The sequence below is a fragment of the Gopherus flavomarginatus genome, chromosome 1 (genome assembly GCF_025201925.1).
Source record: "Gopherus flavomarginatus isolate rGopFla2 chromosome 1, rGopFla2.mat.asm, whole genome shotgun sequence".
Lineage (NCBI taxonomy): Eukaryota > Metazoa > Chordata > Testudines > Testudinidae > Gopherus > Gopherus flavomarginatus.
Window position 1 is genome coordinate 167,910,964 of NC_066617.1, and position 19,996 is coordinate 167,930,959.

The 19,996-nt window shown below is 43.1% G+C and overlaps 1 protein-coding gene across 1 annotated transcript in view; it reads right to left on the minus strand.

Annotated features, from left to right (window-relative positions):
- The window catches only part of IMPG2 (interphotoreceptor matrix proteoglycan 2), a 101,301-nt gene extending 82,368 nt beyond the window's left edge, over positions 1 to 18,933 (minus strand). Inside the window, exons 1-3 of the mRNA XM_050956590.1 lie at positions 18,842 to 18,933; positions 10,173 to 10,262; positions 7,768 to 8,028 (exon numbers count right to left, since the gene is read on the minus strand). Coding sequence (XP_050812547.1) covers positions 7,768 to 8,028; positions 10,173 to 10,251 — 340 coding nt within the window. The 5' untranslated portion in view covers positions 10,252 to 10,262; positions 18,842 to 18,933. The remainder of the gene's footprint in view (positions 1 to 7,767; positions 8,029 to 10,172; positions 10,263 to 18,841) is intronic.
- Between the last annotated feature and the right edge of the window lie 1,063 nt (positions 18,934 to 19,996).

The window sequence follows — 19,996 nt, forward strand, 5'->3', positions numbered from 1 at the left end:
TCTCAAATACCCTTGGAGCGAAGGGAAAATTTGAGAGTGGGCGGAAAGAAGGTTACGGCGTGGAGAGACACGGGGGCACAAGTGTCAGCTATCCACCAATCCTTCGTTGACCCCAAATTCATCAACCCAAAGGCCAAAGTTACAATTTACCCCTTCATGTCACAAGCTGTAGACTTGCCTACAGCTCAACTGCCTGTCCAGTACAAAGGCTGGTCAGGAATGTGGACTTTTGCAGTCTATGACAATTATCCTATCCCCATGCTACTGGGGGAAGACTTGGCCAACCAGGTGAGGCGGGCCAAGAGAGTGGGAATGGTTACACGTAGCCAAACCAGGCAAGCTTCCAGACCCATTCCTGTTCCTGAGCCGTCCACAGAGGCCCCGTCTGTGTTACCAAAGACCCAGACAGAGGTAGTGGACCCGGATTCCATGCCTACCACTGAAACAGCCACAGCATCTCCAGTCCCAGGCCCGGAACTGGAACAGCAACCAGCACCAGCAAGTGCAACCACATCTTCAAACTCAACGCCAGAGGGCGCCAGCGAGCCAAAACTGGCAGAAGCAAAAAACAGCCATACCCAAAAGGCTCAGCCAGAGCCTGAAATACCCTCAGGTGCACCAGCGAAAAGCGGTTCACCAGCAACGGAAACAACCCCATCACCTACATTGCTTCCAGAGGGACCAAGCCCAAGTCCACAGTCTGAGGAAGAACTGGTGACCCCAGCCTCAAGGGAACAGTTCCAGACTGAGCAGGAAGCAAATGACAGCCTTCAGAAAGCTTGGGCGGCGGCACGGAGCACCCCACCGCCTCTCAGCTCTTCTAATCGATCCCGGTTTGTTATAAACCAAGGACTTTTATACAAGGAAATTCTTTCTGGTGGACACCGGGAAGAATGGCAGCCGCAAAAACAGTTGGTGGTTCCAACTAAGTACTGGGGGAAGCTCTTAAGCTTAGCCCATGATCATCCCAGTGGCCATGCTGGGGTGAACAGAACCAAAGACCGGTTGGGGAAGTCCTTCCACTGGGAGGGGATGGGCAAGGACGTTGCCAAGTATGTCCGGTCTTGTGAGGTATGCCAAAGAGTGGGAAAGCCTCAAGACCAGGTCAAGGCCCCTCTCCAGCCACTCCCCATAATTGAGGTCCCATTTCAGCGAGTAGCTGTGGATATTCTGGGCCCTTTCCCAAAAAAGACGCCCAGAGGAAAGCAGTACGTACTGACTTTAGTGGACTTTGCTACCCGATGGCCGGAAGCAGTAGCTCTAGGCAACACCAGGGCTAACACTGTGTGCCTGGCCGTAACAGACATCTTTGCCAGGGTAGGTTGGCCCTCTGACATCCTTACAGATTCAGGGTCTAATTTCCTGGCAGGGACCATGGAAAAACTGTGGGAAACTCATGGGGTGAATCACTTGGTTGCCACCCCATACCACCATCAAACCAATGGCCTGGTGGAAAGGTTCAATGGAACTTTGGGGGCCATGATACGAAAATTCATCAACGAATTCTCCAATAATTGGGACCTAGTGTTGCAGCAGTTGCTGTTTGCCTACAGGGCTGTACCACATCCCAGTTTAGGGTTTTCACCATTTGAACTTGTGTATGGTCACGAGGTTAAGGGGCCATTACACTTGGTGAAGCAGCAATGGGAGGGGTTTACGCCTTCTCCAGAAACTAACATTCTGGACTTTGTAAGCAACCTACAAAGCACCCTCCGACACTCTTTAGCCCTTGCTAGAGAGAACCTACAGAATGCTCAGGAAGAGCAAAAGGCCTGGTATGACAGACATGCCAGAGAACGTTCCTTCAAGGTAGGAGACCAGGTTATGGTCTTGAAGGCGCAACAGGCCCATAAGATGGAAGCATCATGGGAAGGGCCATTCACGGTCCAAGAGCGCCTGGGAGCTGTAAACTACCTCATAGCATTTCCCAATTCCTCACTAAAGCCTAAAGTGTACCATGTTAATTCTCTCAAGCCTTTCTATTCCAGAGACTTACAGGTTTGTCAGTTTACAGTCCAGGGAGATGATGCTGAGTGGCCTGACGGTGTCTACTACGACGGGAAAAAAGACGGTGGCGTGGAAGAGGTGAACCTCTCAACCACCCTGGAACGTCTGCAGCGGCAACAAATCAAGGAGCTGTGCACTAGCTTCGCCCCATTGTTCTCAGCCACCCCAGGACGGACTGAACGGGCATACCACTCCATTGATACAGGTAATGCTCACCCAATCAGAACCCCACCCTACCGAGTGTCTCCTCATGCCCAAGCTGCTATAGAACGGGAGATCCACAACATGCTACAGATGGGTATAATCCGCTCATCTACCAGTGCGTGGGCATCTCCAGTGGTTCTGGTACCCAAACCCGATGGGTATGACAGTCTGTGTTTTAAATCAGGCACGAAAATTTGCTTGGCTGGAAACAATGCAGAAAAGGACTAAGCAGAGAAAATGATGCACTGATTTACTAAATTAGCCCCTTTAATTAAAATGCCTTTTATCAGCTTTGGCCACTCAGTAAGGTTGATTAGTTCTTTGTTTTTAACGCTACTTCTGTTCAGGGCCACCCAGAGGATTCCAGGGGCCTGGGGCCGTCGGCGGCAGGCGGTTCCAGTGGACCTCCCGCAGGCATGCCTGCGGAGGGTCCGCTAGTCCCGTGGCTCCGGTGGAGCATCCGCAGGCGTGCCTGTGGGAGGTCCACCGGAGCCACGGAACCAGCAAGCGGCAGGGCGCCCCCTGCGTGGTGAAATGTCTAGAGCTGGCCCTGTTTGGCGGCGGGGGGCCCCCGCCGCAGGTCTTCAGGGCACTTCAGCAGTGGGTCCCGGAACGGAAGGGCCCCCGGCCGCCGAATTACCGCCGAAGACCGGGTTGCACTTCGGCAGCAAGTCCCGCTTCGGCGGTAATTCACTGGTGGGGGGTCCTTCCGCCCTGGAGCGGAAGGACCCCCCCACCAGCAAAGACCGGGAGCGGAAGAAGCTCCAGGGCCCGGCCCCACAAGTGTTTTCTGGGCCTCCTGGAGCGAGTGAAGCACCCCGCTCCAGGGGCCCCAAAAAACTTGTGGGGGCCCCTGCAGAACCCAGGGCCTGGGGCAAATTGCCCCTCTTGCCCCCCCCTCTGGGCGGCCCTGCTTCTGTTCACCTTTAGTTAAGGTTTGAGTAACAAGTTGAAACTTCAGCCTCTCTGTTAGGGTCTTTCAATCAAACATTACTGACAGATCACATGAAACTTTCAGCAGCAGCAAAGAAGTTAATCTTAAAAGAGCATGTGTTAATAATCCCACCATATACTCATATAGGGCCTGATCCTGTGATATGCCAAGTGCCTTTAACTCCCATGTCAGCACCTATTGCATTTTGATTTCACAAACACCCCTTTATCCATGGCTAGAAGCTCAGCAGTTGGCACAGGGCTGGTGCAAGGATGTTTTGTGCCCTAGGGGAAACTTCCGCCTTGCACCCTCCCTCCTCCCCCGCGCCCCCACCAGCTCCCCCTGTTCACCCTGAGGCACCCACAGCAGCTCCCCCTCTCCGCTCTGAGGCGCCTCCCTTACGGCAGCTCCCCACCCCCCACCCTCCACCCTGAGGCACATCCCCCCCGCCCCAGGTCACCCCTGCTCCGCCCACAAGCACCCCGTGACTGCTTCACTTCTCCCACCTCCCAGGCTTGCGGCACAAATCAGCTTAGGAGCCACAAGCCTGGGAGATGGGAGAAGTGAAGCGGCCATGGCGTGCTTGGGCAGCAGGCAGGGCAGGGGTGAGCTGGGACAGGGAGTTCCCCAGCGTACCGCTCCCCCCTTACTTGCTGCCGGTGGCCCTCCCCATGCTCCCCTGCCCCAGCTCCCTCCGCCTAAATGCTGGTGGCGACTGGGGCGGCCGAAGATCCACTACCGCAGTCACTGCCGAAGAAAATGGTGCCCCCCAAATGCCAGCGCCCTCCAAATGCCAGTGCCCTAGGCGACCGCCTAGGTCACCTAAATGGTTGCACCAGCCCTGAGTTGGCAGGATCAAACCCAAACTGTGTATCCATATCACCTCTACAGATATTCATAGATATCTATTAGACCATAAACCTAACTATTCTGTTACATGGTCAGATATTATAGTGACAAACATGATAAAAATGTCTAGATAGGCTGACTTCCATCTGTAAATACTCTTTTTTTTTAAAAAAAGTCTCTTTATGACTATCACTACAAAGAGCACAGAGGGGTATAAAACACTAAGGAGTGCAGAGGCAGCAATAACCCTAGATTGGTCAGACAGTGCTGCTAATGAAAGTAAAAAAAATGCTAACCCTACGACAAGTAGTGGGCTGTTTTGCGATTTAGGTATTTGATTAGAGCAGGGGTAGGCAACCTATGGCACGTGTGCCGAAGGCAGCACGCGAGCTGATTTTCAGCGGCACTCACGCTGCCCGGGTCCTGGTCACCAGTCTAGGAGGCTCTGCATTTTAATTTAATTTTAAATGAAGCTTCTTAAACATATTTAAAACCTTGTTTACTTTACAAACAACAATAGTTTAGTTATATATTGTAGACTTCTAGAAACAAACCTTCTAAAAACGTTAAAATGTATTACTGGCATGCAAAACCTTAAATTAGAGTGAATAAATGAAGACTTGGCACAGCACTTCTGAAAGGTTGCCGACACCTGGATAGAGTGACCACGGCACTGGAATGAGACACAGAAGACCCGGCATGTATTTCTGGCTCTGCCACTGACCTGCTAGCATGACCTTGAAGAAGTCACTTCCTCCCTGAACCTAGCTTGCCTCTCCCATGCTGTGAATCCTTCCTTTTTAGACTGTCAGCTCCTTGGTCTCTTACTATGGAGAGGTACAGCAAAGTACAACGATGCCTGTAATCTTAGATGGACCTCTTGGTATTACTAGACTGCTAATAATAATAGATTTGAAAATGCAGACATAATTAAGTTTAGAGAATACTGATTTTCTATATGCCCTGTTCAGTATCACTGTGAATTTTTCATGTTTCATCATATATTTTTAGCACCTCTTGTGTTGTTCTCTCTGTGAATTACAGGAGGTCTAACACCAGGTGCCACATCATACATTTGATTTGTAAGTAGAATTTCCCCATAAAAAGTAACAGGAAAGTTCTGTTTAAAAATCTCCATGGAGAGATCTAGTCACAAGAGATGAGCACTCAGCTTGTAGCCCATAACAAAGCAGAGGCAACCTCAGCAGCTCTCAGAACCTTACAGAAGCCAGTAAAGCTGGGAGCCATAAGACTGCATTAGGCAAAAAATATGGAATCCTGGTTGGAAGATGCCTTTATAAAATTAAAAGAAATAGCTAAATATATTCCTACCTGTTCCCTTCTAAAGTAGATACAGATAGAATGAGTATGACATGGAAAACAGTCACATCAGCATTAATGTTTTGACTATGGCTAAAAAATAATCAATGACGTTAGAATGACAACTGACTTTTTTCTCCGTTGTAGCAGTATTGACTTTTATGGTAGTCCACATGAAACTAAAGAACCTCCTTTACTGGAATACCCCTTTAGATAAAAAATATAGGAGGAAAGAATATCAGGATGACTATGGTCACCCCCAGTACTCAGGGGACAGATATGGTGAGAAAGAAAGTGTTTTACAGGACTGACAAAATAACAATGGTTAAAACATACAGATCTGAATATTTTTAAGAAACCCAGTAAAATGCTTCTAGAGGGATGTAATGGAAAGTTCATAAAGTTTGGCACATGGCTAACAATCTTTAAAATTCCTCATTTATACTAGGGCACAATTTAATATTCAAATAAGGCTCTGGCTCTACAGAGCATAAATGATTTCATTGTGTTCTCTGAATTTATTATTTCAATGTACCTTCCACTAACATGGCCTTTTGACTAGTGAAGTCAACAGGAGCTTTAACACTGACTTGAAGGAAGCAGAAGCATGCCTCTTGTGCACAATGGGCCTGATCCAAACCCATTTGAAGTCAGAGGAGAGACTGTCACTGACTTTGATGGGCTTTGGATCAGGATCCAGGTCTCTTCAACAATCAGGGTCCTGTCTTTAGTTGACTTGTGAGGCTCATGTTGGGCTCAGATGAGCTTAGCTATAAAAGAAAATGAAGTATTCAGTGGCTATGACCTCTGAAGTGGTCGCTGTGAATTGATAATGAACTAGTAAGTTTCTCAGTTATATACTTAGCAACTGGAGAGTGCTGTGCAGAAACAGAGAAAATCAATGGATCAGATGGGAGCAATGCAAGAGGAGAGGGAGCTAAGGTGAAGAATGGCTAGAGAGCTTCCCAGAGAGCTTCCACATACCTCTCGACAGTCCCTTCTTAAAGGGGGACAACTGTCATTATAGTCCCAGATTTAAATAACAGGAACCTGACATGATCCAGCCTAATTTGCTTGCGTTGGCAATGCCGTATCATGAATCTGGATAGAGTATTTCATTTATGCTGCAGAAGTCATCCCACTGTTCAATGCTTCCGGTGTTTTTTTTTTTCATGCTGGAAGTTTGGCACACATTTAGGCCTCAGGAATGTTACTGAGTGGGAGTTTACATTACCGACTAGCACCACTACTGACTGTGTGTGAAAGGGATTCTGATTCCAATAGGGCTACACTACAGGAAGTCCTTCATCTGGCTACTACTTCAAAAATTGAGAGGGGGTAGGGATGTGAGACTGTTGAGCATAGAAAAAAGAATGATCCAGTGGCTAGAGAGCTAGCCTGGGACTGGGGAGACCCAGGATCCAATGCCTCTTCTGCCACAGACTGTGTGTGACTTAGGACAGAATTTCCAAAAATGTCTAAGGCCTTGTCTACAGTGAAGTGCTGCAGCTGCACCACTGTAGCATTTTAAGTCAAGATATTGTCTACAGACAGGAGGATTCTCCCGTCAGTTTGAGTTTTCCACTTCCTGAGAGGCAGGAACTAGGTTGCTGGGGGAATTCGCCAGGCGTTAGCTTGGTTTAACTGTGTCGCTCAAGGGAATGGATTTTTCACACCCTGAGTGACATATAGATATACTAACCTAATTTCCCAGAGTGTAGACCAGGCCTGTGTAACTTAGGAGCCTAACTTTCCCTACATGGGTAAGTAATACCAGTTATACTGTTATAACTTCCCATATGGACCCCAGAAAAAAAAGTGTCTGTTTTTTCCCAGTTAAGTTTAAACCCCTTTCAAAGCAACATTAATTCAATTGAAAAAGACCCTCCTATTCTGGAATAAGAATGTCCACATAGGAAGTCATACTGGTATAGTTGTATTGGTTATTATGGAGGATCTTTGATTGCAGGGACTGAGATATCTTCACGATATAAATATAATAATAATAGGAGATATACCAATCACCTAGAACTGGAGGGGACCTTGAAAGGTTGTTGAGTCCAGGCCCCTGCCTTCACTAGCAGGACCAAGTACTGATTTTGCCCCAGATCCCCAAGTGGCCCCCTCAAGGATTGAACTCACAACCCTGGGTTTAGCAGTCCAATGCTCAAACCACTGAGCTATCCCTCCCCCTAATAATGTAAGTGTGGCTAGCGGGGGTTGTTAGCTCATACATAATTATTTTGAGTTATCAAGGAACAAAAGCAAAATTTCTTAGGTAATGTACTTAACCTAGGGCCTCTTTGTATGATAAGTATTAATGTTTATAACAAATACTACACTTTTAAAATGAATTTTTAAAATCAATTATTTATTAAGCATGCAATGGTTTCATCTTTACTTACCGTAACACTGCTATAGAGCACTGTGTCAGCTTCCCTGCGCTCACTTACCTCGGAGTCTGAAGTATTTCAGATGGTTGGCAATGACCTGCTCACCAGTCTCATCTGGACAAATTTTAACTCCACTAGGAAACAGGATGGACCTCTTCCTTCGAAACAACACACGCCTGTTGAGGTGTTCCTTTCCTGTGAATTCAGTACGTTGTCTTGACTCAGGAGACAGGGAAGGATTTACTAATTGCCAGCCACTGGGTTGAGTTGTTGGCCTAGCATCCTTACCTTCAATTTCCTCTGCAGCGGAATAAATTTCTGCTGTAAAATTAAACCATATGCAAGACTCAGCTGACAGAGTTACACCATTCTATATAACCCAACACACTGCCCTGGATTTCTGGGCAGCACAGTTATAGCTGATATCCTGCAGTCCTTAACTTGGGCAAACCTCTAGTTGACTTCAGTGGCAGTTTTGACTAAGAACCATAGAATCTGGCCAAAAGGGATTTGGTTTTTCATTAGCCATTTTAAAAGGGTACATTTCTCCTCTCAGATGCACTGGTGCAAGTGGGCAGGGTAGCAGAGAATGAGCTGCATTTATCATAGGAAAGGTGTTTGTGATTTCCCCAGCTCCTCTGAATTTACCACGTTATCAAGGGAATGTATACCTTCTAGCTGAATTTTCATTTGTCTGGTTCATCATGCAATTAGTTTCACATGATCACTTGGCAAAAGTTTAAAATCAAGGTAAGCCCAGTGTTTTACCTCCTATTGGAGTGGTCTCAACTGAAAAACTGCTTATGAATTGGTATTTAAATATTAATTTAGTACTGGCATTGTGGAAAGTGCTATATTGACCACCATGGAGACTCAAGTACTCCATTTACACACAAAACAGGCAACAGCATAGGCCATAGCAGCAAAAGCCTCCCCTGCATTGTTGCTCCAAAAACTTTCACTCCTCACTGGGAGAGACCAGGTGGGGGGAGTTCTGTCTTTACAGCCCATTCAGTCCTTGGTCTCTCTCATGTTGCCAATTAAGGTCTAAATCTAGTTCCAAATAGGTAGGCATCCTTGAAAAAGCTACCACTAGAGCTGGCAACTTTTTATGCCCAGTGGTTTTCTGACATACTACAAGTATTCTACCCCAAATATTCTGTCCTGATGATGGCTGGCTGGACCTATCTGTATTTTAAAGAATTTTAACTTCTTTGCAGCATCTTGATAATGAACTATCAGCACTATCACCCTGATCCTGCAAACACCAATGCACATGTTTAACCTTGTATATATGAGTTGGCCCATTGAAGTCAGCAGAACTACCCCTCTGAGAAAACTGATGTGTGCTTAAGGGCTTGCTGATTCAGAGTCTAAATAAGGAAAGAGAACAATTAAGTTAAGGAGTAGAGATGCACTCTCTATTGCATGCTCCCTTTCTACACAAATCTTGTTTGATCTTCATATCTCTGGATTGAATTGTGAAGCATGTTAACAGTCAGCCATTATACCTCCTTCCCCCATGTAGTTCCAACACATGGCACAGTAAAGAAAGAAAGAAAAAGATTATCCTAAAGGCTTTAATTTGTTTTACTTTTATCTTTAATTAGCGCCCAAACACAAAAAGCCCACAACTTCATGGGGGCTGTGGGGTTGGAAGAGGCCTGTCTAGTGGTAACCACAGTCAGCAAAGTTCTCTATCATATAGTCAAATGACCCAGAACTACAAGTCCAAGGGGAATTCTACAAGTCCAGGGGAATATCGTTAGCAGACAAAGTGAGGTAGAGGAAGAATAATAAGGTATCAGAAGCATTCACTACAGGAATAGTGGTGATAGATAGAGTACTTTCAATCCAAAAGTGCTGTTAAAACCATGGCCCTGACTCTGCACCATTAAAGTTAACAGGAACTTTGCTTTTCATTTCATTGTATGTAGGAGTAAGCCCCGTATGCTGTACATACCCACCAAAATTCAGCCTCCTCTGGGGTGGAAAGCCACAGCCAGATTGTGCATAACCACGAGAAAAGAAAAGAAAATGCTGGCTAGGTTCACGGGGGTAAACCCCTATTCTTTCTAAACTACAACAACATCTTAAACATCTAGGCAAAGCTGCAGGATCTCTGATATTAAGACCTTCCATTGTAAGTTATTAAGAAAAAGCAACAAATAAAAAATGGTTTCATTGGTATTTCATGCTGGTCAAAACCTGGAAAGGGTCACATATGAAAATTTAACAGTCTGTAGCTACATCTACTCAGTTACCACAATGAAAATCTAGAATAACTCCATGGAAGACAATGAAATTACTTCCGATTTACACTGTTATTAGAGAGCAGAACCTGGTCACATGTAGTTCTCCATATTATCATACTTTAAACTAAAAAGCTGTTTTCATGTTCAGATAGTGCTATCATTAAACCATTGAAAACAAGGACATGAGAATGAAGATAAGAGTTGTGTTACCTGTAAATACTTGAAGATCCCCTTCTAACAACACAAAAATCAAGACACCCAGATGGATTTTCCAAGGTAAGTTCAGCATATTTATTTTGGCTAAAAAACAAAGGCAAGGGGGAAAAAAATCCCTTTTTAACACACAGTCAGGTGCCTTCCCTTCTTGAAAATTTACTGACGTCACATGTAATTGTCTTTGACAAAAGGATTATTATTATTAAACCACAACAAAAGTCAGCCAAAATGTCTCCGAGATTATTTTCTTTGCAAAGGAAGTACAGTATTCCACTTCATTTCAGAAATAACAAAAGGTGCTGAAAGCAAGCTCCTTGGAGTTAGCAGATGGATTGAGGAGACAATTTTTTAGTTTTAATCTGGCCAGCTAAGCTCTTTACCGGATCTTGTCATGTCGTTAACAAGGACAGTACCTTTCACACTTAATTACGCACGTTTTTCATTGGCTCTTCAATTTCCTTCCCTTTTACACATGCTAGCCAAACAACATCAATTCACGTTAAGAACAGTTCCTCAATGGAAGGTCTTCGTCATTAATGTCTCTGCTTCTCCTCCACTTGTATTAGTTACAAATATTTGGGAAGCTTTAAAAGAACATGCTGATTGACTTAGATCCTCACCCCCCGCATAGGTAGCAATGAAGCAATGTGTCTCTACTCACTTCTTTCTTCAGGTGACAGAGCTAGCAAAGTACTGCTACATTAGATTATAGCAGACCTTACTCTGTAATACCCCTGTCCTTAGCATAGCAGAACGGCAGCTCGCTCCCAGATTCTCTCCGCTCTTTTTAAACGTTAACCAGCCTATGAATAGTATAAACAAGGCATCTGTACAGACACCAAGTCTAAACAGCTGTTTGGTTAACAAGTCAGCAACTTTAAATGTAATAAGGAACTAGAGTAGAGCAAATTGGGATGCTACCATAGCATGGTGCAATGAGACACCCCCAGCAACAGAAGCCGTTTCAGATTGCCTTCTGGGAGAAATGTGTCATGGAGTGTTAAGGTTCACTGAGAACTTACTAAATGGGCATGACATCACCACCAATCCAAGTATCCTGACCACAATATCAATTGCTCTTAACATGTAAGCTCCCAAACTGTGGTCTGTGGAGCACTTGCTCATGGTCCAAAGAGAGTTGGCTGGTCCTGCTGTGTTGGAAAATTACATAAGTTCCGAATGTCATTTTTTCATATAAGGAAATTGCTGTGATCATCACTAGGATGTTATCCAATCCTGAATGGAAGATCATCAGCATAATTGCAAATGGGAAGAGAGTGGCCCATAAGACAATCTCATTGTTACATCATCATCCACATTATGAACAAATATGAGAAACCCTGTCCTAAGAACATAGTCTACAGGCAGAAAGGAATCAAGAACAGCATATGGGGAGGGAAACAGATGGCTCCTACTAGGGGTATGTGGACAACACACACCAGATAACAAAAAAAGTAGGTTGGTTAGCCTTTCAATCCTTATTTTTATCAGGGCTGAATGATTTTTGACCCAAATGAATGTTAGGATATTGTAGTAAGTTCTTATGGGTCAAATAAGTCACTTTTGCTTTTGTCTGTTCCTTATGCTAACTAACAGAGGTCATGATATTACAAAGCAGTGAGATCTTCCTCATATCTTCCTTTAAAAGTGCAGATTAGAAAATTTCACATTATAGATTCCTGAGGATATTAGACATTTTCTCTTTTTGCAACAACACTGGTGGTTGTTGGCTCCCATAAATACCTTATCTACACGAGAAAATGTTGTTCCCACTATCCACCACTGTACAGTTGGTCCTAGACGATCAACGCTACAAACGCTAATGCAGACAATGGCTCAGATACTACTGCCACTATGACCATCCCAACAAAACCCAGTCTGAGCACATTTTTATGACAGTGGTAAAAACGCCTGAACACTGTCTATGTCTTAGAGCTTGCACTCTGACTGGAAAACAGGTACAAAGTTTTCTCGCACAGATACAGTGGCAGAGGGGCAAATTCTGAGTGGTGTTGAAGAGTGTCAGGTACTCAGCTCCACTCACAGCACTTGGATAGTACAAAGCTTGACTACCTTTAGCCACAGCCTGCCTTAGCATTTCTGATGGCCATTTAAGCTCTAACACGTTTTTTAACTATCTTAGCAGTAACTATCTTTGTGTCACTGCTAAGAAGCAAGTATATGACTTGTGTTACAATTTTTCTGCAGGGCAACAGAAACCTGTCGAATACATAATTTTAAACACACAGCATTAAAATAATTTCTTTATTGGTATTTGTTGTGCATACAGAAAACAAACAAATATATTTTCTGAATTAAACAGACCACAGAAACATAGAAAAGTTTCAACCACAATTTCTGCTGAGCGTAACAGGGAAGATCATTTATCAGAAAATAAACAATGCAAAATAAAGATATGTCCAAGATATGTCAACGATTAACAGTTCTAAGACTTAGGTATCTGTAGAATCTTCCTGTCTTTTCCCCTCTTCCATGGCTCAGATGATAAGCTTCTAAATTGTCTCTTGTGATTTGATTGCTAGGAGTCTGATTACACTTTATGCAACATCTTAATCATACGACAATCTCTTAGCAACATATTATTGTGCATTATTTGCGTAAGCACCAGCAACTCGGAAATGAAATAGTCAACTAAATTAATCTAACACTTCTAAATTTAATCTGCTCACAAGCTTTCCAGTGTAGTAGTCTTAGTCTTCCCTCCTCTTTGAAGCTGTTGATCTAGAGCACACATTTACCTTGCTCAGTAATTTGAGTGAAACCATGAGGCCAGGATGCCTGCACTTATCCTTTCACAATATTTTCAACACCAGTATGGTTGTATAGTTTAAGAAAATTTTCTCCATCCCCGTGAGGCCTTTTCTTCTGACTCTAGGTTGCTGAGCTTAAATCTGGAAACAGGAGGATTTGGATCCCTCGTTGCCTAATGCAGCATCCCCCGCCTCTCCATTATCAAGCTAAGAATGCTGTCTGTCTGATTTCCCCCATCTTTTTCACTTTTAGGGAGTAGCATGTGTCCACTAAAATGAGTTAATTTCTGGGTCAAGACCTAGAAGTTCAGTCTCAGATAAGATAGGTGAATTACTAGAGGTCTATGCCTTCCATTCCAATGAACAAATCCAGGAGCCCACAAAACACTTTTTAAAACACATACTTGATGTATGAGTACCTCAATCCTTTGATGCTTACTGATGGCTAGTCATTTACACATTTTAATCAAGGATTTACTTCCTACAGCCTCTCATATCTTCATCTTTGTTTCTGCTGGGTTGCTCTTGCGGTGAGTTTCTGGAATTGACCTTTCTGTGACTTGGTACCAAAGCATTCTCTTGGTACTCAAGCAATCTTCTGAAACCTGCTTTCACTGCTGGCCTGGCACTACCAGAGTTTGGTGACCTTCAGTTTAAATAGACCAATATTTTGTAAACTATAGGTTTTTAAATAGAGTAAAGCATCCTGATGCCAAAGTTATACACGCAGTTATAAACTTTGCTATGAACTGTAGCTTTTGAACTAGTGTTAAACTCTATGCCCTCAATCCCCTAGTCCACTATACTGTGCTTGACACAGGACCTGGAGGGTTAGGGAACATGTGGGCAAAGTTGGTTGTACCAGTTTGGCCTCTAACGCAAGTCAGAGCAGTCTCAGGGTGGTTCTAATTTATGTTGCCTTCAATGGCCCTGTCAAGGTTCCTTCCCCACTCTGAACTTTAGGGTATAGATGTGGTGACCTGCATGGACACTTCTAAGCTTAATTACCAGCTTAGATCTGGTATCTGTCACCATCCCCCAAGCACTACTTTTTTCCCTGGGTAGTTTTGAGGGACTTCACCAGTTCCCTGGTGAACACAGATCCAAACCCCTTGGATCTTAAAACAAGGAGAAATTAACCATCCCTCCTCCTTTCCCCCACCAATCCCTGGTGAGTCCAGATCCAGTCCCCTTGGATCTAAAAACAAGGAAAAATCAATCAGGTATTAAGAAAAAGCCTTTTAATTAAAGAAAAGAAAGGTAAAAGAAAACCCTCTGGGAGAGATTAGCATACCAGCTACTCTCACAGACAACAGATTCAAAACACAGAAGACGTTCCCCTGGGCACAAATTTAGTTACACAAAAAAATATCCAAATACCCAGTTTAATTCTACCTCTAATTGCATAGGACAGGTTACAAAGAAATAAACATAAACCTGTTTATTCCTTTCTAAAACTTATTACTCTGATAAGAGGCTGATTCCTTGATCTTTTTCACTCTGGCTGAAACTGAAACTCTAAAGCAAAGGAAAAACTTCCCTCCTTCCTTTTGAAACATCTTGTTCCCTCATTGGTTCCTCTGGTCAGGTGTTAGCTAGGCTAGGTGAACTTTTTAACCCTTTACAGGTAAAAGAGGTACTAACCCTTAATCATCTGTTTATGACAGGCCCCCAAAGTGCCACTGCAGAAAGCAGGGATCTCCAGAGCTCAATGCTTTCTGGCCATACCCCCTCCTCCCCCCTCACACACACACAGTGCATCCATCATGCAGGGAAGACAAAGGGGGAGGCAATATGGTTGGTTGAACCAGGTAGAAAACAGACTTGTTGGGGTCAATAATCTGGTTCAAAAAGAATTAAATGCTTTTCACTCAAGGAGTTGTGAACAGCTGTGTTCAAAATTAATTAGATACGTTATGGTACTCAAAAAAACCAAAACAAAACTAAACTAAAAAAACCCACATGGGTTAACAACAGATATGGTAGGTAAGTGACAAGTTGATAAAATACTCCAGCTTATATCGAACTCACTGGTTATAAAAAAAAGGGAATAATCAAGTTCAACAACTTTTAAAGATTTTTAATATCAAACACTGGCATTCTCAAAACACATTTCCATCACCAATTTGTAAGGAAGGTCATAAAAGTGATTTTAAAAGATTGCCCCTTTTTTTATTTTAAAAATGTACAAACAAGCCAATCTAAAAGAGTACTATTTTATGATGAAAACCAATTTTACTGTAGTAAAAAAACCAATTTATAATACAACTTTACCAGGCTCACGAGAAAAAATACCCATCAACTGAAAAAGCTTAGTGTGACCATATACATTTATTTACTTAGCCTTTTATCCATGTCCACAATAAATACAAAAACTTACGTCTATAATCATTCTGCTGCTGTGGCTACGGTAAGGAAAGCAACACATGTTCATGGAGGCTAAGACTGATGCTCTTAACCCATGCAAATAAGAAATGAAGTTGCTATAGTTTAAGCTTGAAACGGTGAACTGCAAAACTAAAAAGGAAATGATGTTAAGCCCAGAAATGCATAATGACTGCCTCCACTAAGCTGGCTGAAGATAGGCAGAAGGTAATGGCACTCAGCAAAGAAACTTGGTTTAAAAATATTTTTCCTCGCCCCATAAAATCATCCAGCACTTCCCGATTTGAGACAGAATGCATTTCTGTGCTGAGTGCACTCCTACACAGTGAAGGCCAGATCCTCCCAATGATATAAATTAAGTCAACTGAGTTGCACTGGTTTACACCAGCTGAGGATCTGGCCCTGGGCCTCAGTTCTAGGAGCATTCAACACATTTCTGGCCTTCCCTCCATTTTCATTTTAGTTCTGCAATTCACTTTCAGTGTTAAAGGCTCCAGCTTTTTCTGGTTCTCAGCTGCTATGCTGCTTTAAAACATAGGCTGGGATGGGAAGGGAAGAAGTGTTGCTGATTAACTGAAATACAATTCTTTCAAAGGCAGCTCTGAAACATGTACTGACTTACCACAGAGAACAGAAGAAAGATCCTTTTCAACACAACCACCTAACTCCCATTAGTGACCATGGGAGAAATACACATATATTAAAAGGTCATTAAACCTTTCTGTGACTAACGTCTCTTTGAAAAACTGGCTAAATATATATACACTCACTTGTTCTAGCTTATCAAATAAAGGCCCAGTTTAAACTCTTAAACATCTGAGTATCTTTACTCAATAGGATTCAATAGGACCAACTCCCACCAGTAAAGTTCTGTACAGACCTAATTGTTTGCAGTAATGGACACTGTAATATGTATGCAGTTTCTTAAGACAAATTACATATATGCATATAATGAGTCTTTTTGAGTGAAGGTATGTGCATATATTTCACATTAAAGCCCCTAAAACTAACATACTGGGCCAAATCTTGCTTGTCTTATACACATGCAAGTCATCCTATCAGAGTCAATAGGACAACCCACAAGAGTAAGATGAGGAGGATTGTATTTATATTTTAAAATCAAGACCATTTTCTAAAAATTTGGTTAAGGAAAAAAAGGATCTAAAAATGTAGAAGAAAGTTCACTTTTGACCTTGCAAGGCTTCAAGCTTCACCCTGGAGCAAATGTTTTCAAATCCTCTGAAAATAAGTTTTATGATGGAAACACTTAAACAGCAATTTCCATTCTCAACAGGCTGATCTCCTGTTGGGTGCAGGTTACTCCTGATTCAGTTTATTACAAAATATACCACAAAAGGCATCTCTAAAGAGATTCAGTACTATATTCTCAAACTAAAAAATACATAGTATTCATACTATACACGAGAATTGCAACATGGGGAAACTTACAATAATAGGTCTGAGATATTATCAGTCAGTCAAACAAGGAGGCATCACATATGACACCTATATGCTTACTCAGCTCCCAGAGTTACATGAATGTAACAAATGGGGAGGAACACACTCCTTAGAATTAAAATATTTTCACATCTTTACGGCACATACCTGTATGCTGCTTCCAGATTCCAAGTGAAAATTCAGTTAGCCAACAAATATTAATTTTAAATTACATATTTATGCTTCATCTAAACCCTACACCCAGCCCTCCCTGCACCCTCTAACCATACAATTCAAATATAAAGCCTCAGAATAAATTTACAACAAATGAACAAAAATACTATGTGGCATTTTTTTTTCTCATAAGGAAGAGTCTAAACGCTCCAAAGCAGCTTTCCAGCAATTTTTTTGTAAATGTTTGTGCCAGGATTGGCTGAACAGATTCATTAGCTGCTGCTGCCGCTTTGCTGTTGCAAGTGCAGTTGCAAGATCAGGTCTCGAATTTCTTCCCGTTTGCTCCTCACTACCCGACGAGGGAACCACCGCTCCAAGTGCATTGGTAGCTCAAAGTTAACAACAGGAGCCTGGTGGCAAAAAAAGTAGTTTTTAAAAGATATCTTTGCAGTTTCAGCTTTTTCACTGGACTTCCATACACACTATTGCTGAGACTGGACAGCACTATCCTAGCTTACTCGCTGTACAATGTTAAAGACTGGAAATGTATAATAAGGCATAAGCTACACACCATAGCAGTTTGCCTCAGGAAACTGAATAAGACCCTTTTAAAGGGTTAGTTTTGGGAGATACTTTCTGTCATCTCTTGTGCCCAACACTCACATAGACAGAGAAAGGGAGGACGTCTCAACTGAAAGGATAGCATCTGTAGAACCATGGCCCTTTGGGAATGTATCTTAATTCACGGAGAGGGAGGAAACAACATTCTGCAATTAGCAAGGAGGGGGAAGACAGCAGGATAGGAGGGGAAAGAAGGGTGACACTGGGGGGCGAGAGAAAGCACACGTGCACATTATGCACTCTAGCTAATTAGTCACACGTGGCCCTGAAAATTGTATGTTGCAGGATGAAGTTTTCTAACAGAATAACAGTCCCACCTATCTCCCCTGCCAGACTGTCTGCTGGTGAAGAAATGACAAGCATGAAGAATGCCTTTACAGGGTTCAGCAGGACACCAGAAGGGCTGATTGCAGGTTAAGCCAGGACCTCTTTCCCTGTGGCTTCAGACAAGATGGCTGGGACAGAATACTTGCTCTGGCACTGGGACCGCTATACAACATTATGCTGGTGGAGAAGGAGAATGGAGATGGGGGCAGAGAACGTGCTTGTTCTAACTAAACCAGATGCTTGGATGCCACAAATCAGCTTCCACAAGCCCAGCCTGTGGGCAGATACGAGATTTTTTTAAACCAACTTCTTTGAATTACTTATTTAAATGATCACACATTTAATCATTCAGAGGAAGAAAAATGTGAAATCTAAACATTAAGTTAAAATGAAGAGAAAAAGGTAAGAATCAGAGTACCTTACCAAGTGGCTAGAAAATGAGCTGTTCAGAAAGATCAGTGCTGAACTTTGGCTCACATCTCCCTAGGAGCTTATCATGCTCTTCTGCACAGAGAAATTTGCCCAGGGGCTGAGGACCCACACAAATCTGTCCATGCACAGGACTTTGATTCAGGGATGTAGGAAAGGGGCACGGCAAACATGCAAGGGTTCCCTCTTCCCCCGCCCCCACATTCCAAAAAAGCATGCTCTGCACAGATGTCAAATACACCAGGAAAGTTGACAGTCTGAGGGTAGAAGCCACACTGGATCAAGTGGCCAGAAAACTCTACACAAGGGAGATAGAAGGGCAGTTGCCTATACTCCAGCTGCAAAGGAAACCAGAGGGGGCGGCCCTGCAGTCCTGCTTCCAGGTTAAGGGTAGATCTTCTCTCCCCTTCCTCAAGTGGAACAATATATTATGCCTCACCATTAGGCGTTCAAAGGGATTTGAGGATTTCACCCAGAAGAAGGTTATAAGCAGACATTTGTAATACTTCTATACTGTACCTGGAAGAAGGTTTCCACATACTGCAATAAATATACCCCACAATCACTGCTGTTATCCTGTTTCGGGACTCTGGGACAGAAATCCATCATTGTTGATTTGCTGAATTCCCGGTATGTTTTTCGTTTAGCTTCCCACTCTATTTCCAGGTACCTGAAATAAAACAGAATAAGTTAAATACTCAAGACGTGGCCTCCTAAAGGCTCCCCTTTTTGGGGTATTGCCTGTTTTAGGACAGTACTGAGTAAACACCACAATTTTCTAACCAACTTGCTTCCACAATCTCTCACAAAAACTCATTTGAAAATGTACAGATAATTCCATGGTTCAGTACTGTGTTATACCCACACGTGTCCATACCAAATAATTTACATCATGCATGAGATAGCCAAGGTAAATTTTAAGGGGAAGGTAATTCTAACCAGCCATCTGTGCAGGGTTTCCTCAAGCCGTCAGGAAGATGCAACAGCACTTCTTAAACTTGAACACTTGAAGAAGCTACAGTTATCTTGCATGATTATTATGCAGAGTGTAAAGTTTGTGAATTAGGTTGATGTTGTCAAATGATTCTCACACACAAAAATAAATAAAAAGCATCTTGTTCACACTAAGCAAACCATAAAACTAACGTCAGAATTTAAATTAGGAACAAATTGAATTACTTGCAGTTAGAGCACAGCAATTTCAACTCGACAGCGTACCCTATCTATGGTAAAGACTAAATGACAGTCTTCAGAAACCACCTTTGTAACATGATGATGCCAGGCATCCACTGGGCTTCAGGGACTGCTCTTACCATTCACTGGAATTTACAGGTGTTTGATTAGCCACCAGATGGCTCCCCTATTGCTCTCTGACTGCAACAGCTACAGATTGAGCCAAATGTTCAAAACTGCCCACTAGTTTTGGATTCCTTGAGACAGATTCCTTCTGAAAATCTGATTTTCAGAAGTACCAACTACCCACAACTTTTGCTGGACTTCAGCTAGAGCTGCAAGCATTCAATGCTTCTGAGGCCTCAGAAATGAATACCCAACGCCCATACTGCTCCTGAAAAGGTAGGCCACTGAGAAGTGCAAGATACACACCCAACTGAATGTAAGAGTTTCAGAGTTCAAATGAAGCCCATTCCCTAGCTAACACAAAGATCTATGGGC